General features: G+C 38.1%; 2 protein-coding genes across 2 annotated transcripts in view; one reads left to right on the forward strand and one right to left on the reverse strand.

Moving 5' to 3' along the window:
* The window catches only part of LOC137996280 (uncharacterized), a 57405-nt gene extending 55384 nt beyond the window's left edge, over window positions 1-2021 (forward strand). Inside the window, exon 7 of the mRNA XM_068841692.1 lies at window positions 1822-2021. Coding sequence (XP_068697793.1) covers window positions 1822-2018 — 197 coding nt within the window. The 3' untranslated portion in view covers window positions 2019-2021. The remainder of the gene's footprint in view (window positions 1-1821) is intronic.
* LOC137998110 (uncharacterized) overlaps window positions 1-5000 on the reverse strand; it is a 216787-nt gene that overhangs the window by 184853 nt on the left and 26934 nt on the right. The gene's annotated exons all lie outside the window — the stretch shown is intronic.

The raw sequence follows: 5000 nt of genomic DNA on the forward strand, positions 1-5000 counted from the left end.
GAATGTATGGGGTTATTACGGAGTTTAAGCTTGCGACGTTTTTGAGCCGCTATCAGCAATCAGAAATGATCATTTCGCATGCCAGGACAGTAGTGTCTCCCAGATTTTCAACCTAATCATCTCTAATGGAGGAAAGAGTGTTAGTTAAAAGGGAAACAGCTCACTTCCGGTTGCCGTCCGAGGCTCAAAAACGTTGCATGCTTAAACTCCCTATTAGCATACAATAACTCGCACGCTATCAAAGCCAAAAGGCTTAAAATTGGAAATTTATCAAAGTTTAACACATTCTTTTACCTTTGGAAGTCAACTTGTGAATAGCATGATGCCTTCTGTTAACAAACTGGTATGTAAATGAGACAAAATGCAAAAATGATTCGCCTATTGATTCAGGAAACAATGAGGCACAAAAGTACAGAGCAGAAACAATGAGGCTTAACCCTAAACGCATTAGAGCCGTGTCCCATGCTGCTCCAATGAAATTAGAAGAATTAAAGACCTGAGGGGCATCAATAATTTCTGAAGGTGGCTTTTCCTATTAAGTGGGTTGATCATGAAGGCTGAAGCATGTAAGATGAGACGCTCATTGATTGTTAAGCCGAATGGAGAAAACAAGGCTGTGAGGAGATTTAGGGTCGGATACAATTGAGCATACACTCCCTCTTATTCCCGTGCACCCCCTAAATGAAGGTCGTTCCGTGACTTCTGTCTGGGAAGAGAAAACGAAGCGATTCTGAAAAGTCTGGAATTAATTTTCCCGCGTTATCAAGAGGGATGAGAGCTGAGCATGAAAGATGTGGGGCTCGTTGATTGTTAAGCCGAAGAGAGACAGCATGCGAGGCTACGAGAAGCCCCCTGATTTCCTCCACCTAAAGAACCGTCGTTCCCTGACGGCAGTATAAGAAGAAAAGACAAAGCAATTTTGAAAAGTCGATAATTTTCTTCCTTTCGTTTAAACCGCGCACGCTCAAATTTTATAATCTAACTATATTCGAGGATCTTTCAGCTTTCAAGATTATCTTTTTGAACATAATCGAACCAAGTCAACTGTCATCATTTGTTGACTGTCTAAGCCTCCGTTTTATATGCCTCTAGTTAAATAAGATTTATTTTTTTATAATCACCAGTCCAGTAATGTACTTGCTGTTTATTATATAAACACCAATGAAATAGCAAGAGAGCTTTCGCGTGAAAACGTGATATCTTCATCTTCATAAAAGATCGCTGTTGCTATGGTTACAAACAAAAATCGCACCTTTCGATGTCTTTCATGAAATGATTTAGTATTTCATTGGTGCTTATAAAATAAATAGAATATTACATGGCCGCTTGGAGATGAGATGTCTCTTCCCGTGTTGAAAAATATTTTACTCGTTCGCTGCGCTCACTCGTAAAATATATATTTCAACACTCCAAGAAAAATTTTGTATCTCCATTTGTCACATCATTTTATCAACAACCAGTGCTTAAATCGCGAAGCGTGGCACAGATTGGTTCTCCTTCTAAGATTTCAAGCAATAAATAATCTACCTTCGCTTGCCAGACCAATCGCAGCTTCAGTAAAATATTAAGGTTGCTACCTGCCGCCCCAAAGTTTTAAGCGGTGGGCTCAGACCAACTGCCTTGTCTGAGGTTTAGGACTGGCCATCCCACTTTGTGGTAGACAGTCGGCTCAAATGACATTACACTTCAAGTGCGCATGCAGAATTCTACCGTTAAATCTAGGAGTCTAAGGTTTTCAAGTAGTGAAAATTCAAGTGTAACAGCTCTTGGCATTTCGTTCGTCCACTGTATTTAGTGGTTTTATTTGTTGGTTGTTCACAGGTCTGTTTATCTTCCTATCGTTTGCTGCCAGTAGGAGGTCCCTGGAGCTATATAGAGCCAAAATAGCCATTTTAAGGAATCGGTGCTCCCCGAATGCAGCGAAGAATACACTGAGGACAAAGGACAAGATCGTGGACACTCGGTCCGGAAAAACCTGGAGTCCTGACCTTCAAGACTGCGAAGAGGCACCTCTGTAAAAGCGAGACCATACATTTGCCATGCCATATCATACAACAATCTTTATTTAACAAAGAAAAACACAGTGATGGTACAGTTCAGTTTTCTAATATACTCCTTTAAAAAGAACGAGAAATTGATTAAATCAGTTAAATTTAATTCAAGGGAAATATAGGAGTGTCTTTAATCCTAATAGACTGTTTTCACTCATGTGTTTTCCCAGCGAAACAAAAGAAAAGGTTTGCATGATAATGGAGCTGAATTCCCGGAGGATTAGTTGGGGACAGCAACATGGCCGCCCTGACGTCACGTGAAAACACTCTATAAGCAAAACAGAGCGATAAAATAATGACAACTATAAATCAATTTCTATCCTGCCAGTAATAGGGACGAGGCAGTTTAAAGAAGCCACAACGGTTACGGCAACGCCATAAGAAAGGAAAAATATTCGTGCAGCGCCTGCACAACTTAATAATTTAGCACCTAAGTTTGCGGTAGTCTTCATAACAACGTGAAATCGTAAACAAATGAGGTTTTATAGGGAACCCCCACTCCTACTACAGAATAATTATAAGCTTAAACAGAACGAAATTATGTTAACGAAGAAATTTGTTTGAAAGTTGTTTTTAAAACAGTGTTTATATAGAGAAAAGTGAATTTTAAAATCGCTTATTTTCACTTTCAAATTTCGTGGGCGCAGTCATCTTGAATGATTGTGACGTGTTACGGTTGCCCTATTTATCTGACACAGAGAGATTTTGTCTAATAAGAATAGGGCAAGCGTAACAAGTCACAATTATTCAAGATGGCGGCGCTCCCGAAATTTGGAAACAAAAAGAGTCGATTGTAATACTTATTTCTTTCGGATACAAACACTTTCTTTGAAAATACTTTAGACTGACTTGACTGTAACAGTTTTTTTCCTGTGATTTCTTCCTCACCAATAATTTTACCTTCAGATCTATAATCCTTTTACTTGAAATTACTTTTCAGGATAGGGCTAAATAATTATGACCTCGAAACATTGACTAAAATATAACAAACATCCTGCTGACATCTTATTAAATGTTATAACTTTTGCGGGGCTCGAGCATTTTCTGCCAGAAAAAAAAAAAAAGTTAGTTTAAGGAACAATATCATCGAAAAAAAGCGTGATTTCCAACTATCCCCGCACTGGTCTTTCTTAACCAACGTAAAACTGAAAAGGTTTGCGTTTTATTAGAATAACTACACAAACCCTTATGTTATCAGTTTTCAAATTATCGGTTTTTGACAGTTTAGGGAAAATATCAGCTTTGAAAAATGTAAAAGAAAAATAATAATAAGAGGACAAAGTTCTGCTTTGTGCGGAAATCAAAGGAAATAGCATTAGCGGAGCTGGAGTTAGAATTGCAATACAATGCCTGTGTCCACTGGCCATGGTTTCGTATTTAAAACCTCCGATGTACTATAGCACTACTGAAAATTATAGTTTTATCAGGAATTGTGTTCTTCCTTAATTTCATCAATTTTTATTCTCAAAGAACCGCTGCAACGGTCACTTCCAGTTCTTAAATTTCTGCAACTACTGCGACTGCCAACGCTAATTCTTAAATTGTCCCTGAAAGCCATTTGGAAAACTAAAGAAGAGGATATGTACTGAGAAAGAAAAATCGAGATCTATTAAAGTAACGGAAGGATTGCACTGGACTATAGTGCATGGTATGTGAGTCGACGTGTTAGGAAAACATAAAAAAAAAATAAGGTTTTGCGCTTTTTCAGCATACTACATCGACTCTTCTCTGACCTCTCAGGGAGCCATGACAAAGTCCAAACAAAATCCATGACAAAAAAAGAAAAAGCATACTCGTCAATCCGTGTTGCCATCCTTCACAGCAGAAGCTCATGACCCTTAAGCGTTCAACTCTGGTTCAGAGCTGGAGTTTTTTGAGTTTAAAAATTCCCTCCTTTAGATTTAACGTAGCTCGCGCATTTTCCCGCGCGTGCAGCTTAGACGTTATTTTTGTGCATATTGGGGCATAGAATTGGTGTCCTTAAATTCCCAGCTTTGTTCCAAGGAAAAGAGTTGCAAGTTATATGCTTCATGTGCTTCTGCTCACAATTATTCCGTCGGCAGAAGCATACATCTTATTCCAAAATGGCCGCCATCTTATTATTCTTTTGTTTCCTTGCAAATTGACCCTTTTGGCCTCGCTTTCAAACGTAAAATTTAAAAGAAAAGGGCAATTTGCAATCAAAGAAAAGAACACTAAAATGTTGGTCATTTTGGAATAAGGTGTATAGATCCCTGTGACTGCCCATCACTTTTTTTTTAAAATTTGGACTCATTGCATATCTTTAAATATTTGATTTTAATTAATGAATAATTAATGAGAAGTATATTGATATGTCCAGGTCTAAGGAGAACGACCTTACATTGAAAACAAAAAAAAAATCCTTTTGCTTCGGTAGCTTTACTTTATATCTTGAGTTCTCACTTCTTAATTTATAAGTTCACGGTTAATATGCTACAGATAATGACTATGTATTCTGAAACAAAAATGGATTCAACGGTGGGCACGGAAGTATACTGAAGAAAGTAAAGCTCCTCACTGACAACCTTATGCACAATGCAAGACATCATACTCTCCCTTTGATATTAAAAATCAATTGACACTGTTTGTCTGCAACAGCTGGGGGCTCACTTTGTAATTGATAATAAGGAGACACTACAGAGGATTTCCTAATGTTACACCAAATACCTAAAGAACTCTGCAAAAATAAAAGGACCAGAGGCAAGTCATTAGGGAGCTTTAGCAACGACAACGTGGCTGCCACGATTTTTGCTCCTCGCAATTTTTGCCTCATTTTGCTCCTCTCCTTGTGTTTTTCAAGTTCATTTTACAATTCAGAGACTTCCAATGGCATCATCCTTCGATCAATTTCTTTTGGAAAGTCGAAGCATCATTTTATTTTTTGCAAGGATCGCCCGAGCTACAGCGCTAATCGTCCGATAACTGTCT

Source organism: Montipora foliosa, chromosome 3, assembly GCF_036669935.1.
Source record: "Montipora foliosa isolate CH-2021 chromosome 3, ASM3666993v2, whole genome shotgun sequence".
Classification (NCBI taxonomy): Eukaryota; Metazoa; Cnidaria; class Anthozoa; order Scleractinia; family Acroporidae; genus Montipora; species Montipora foliosa.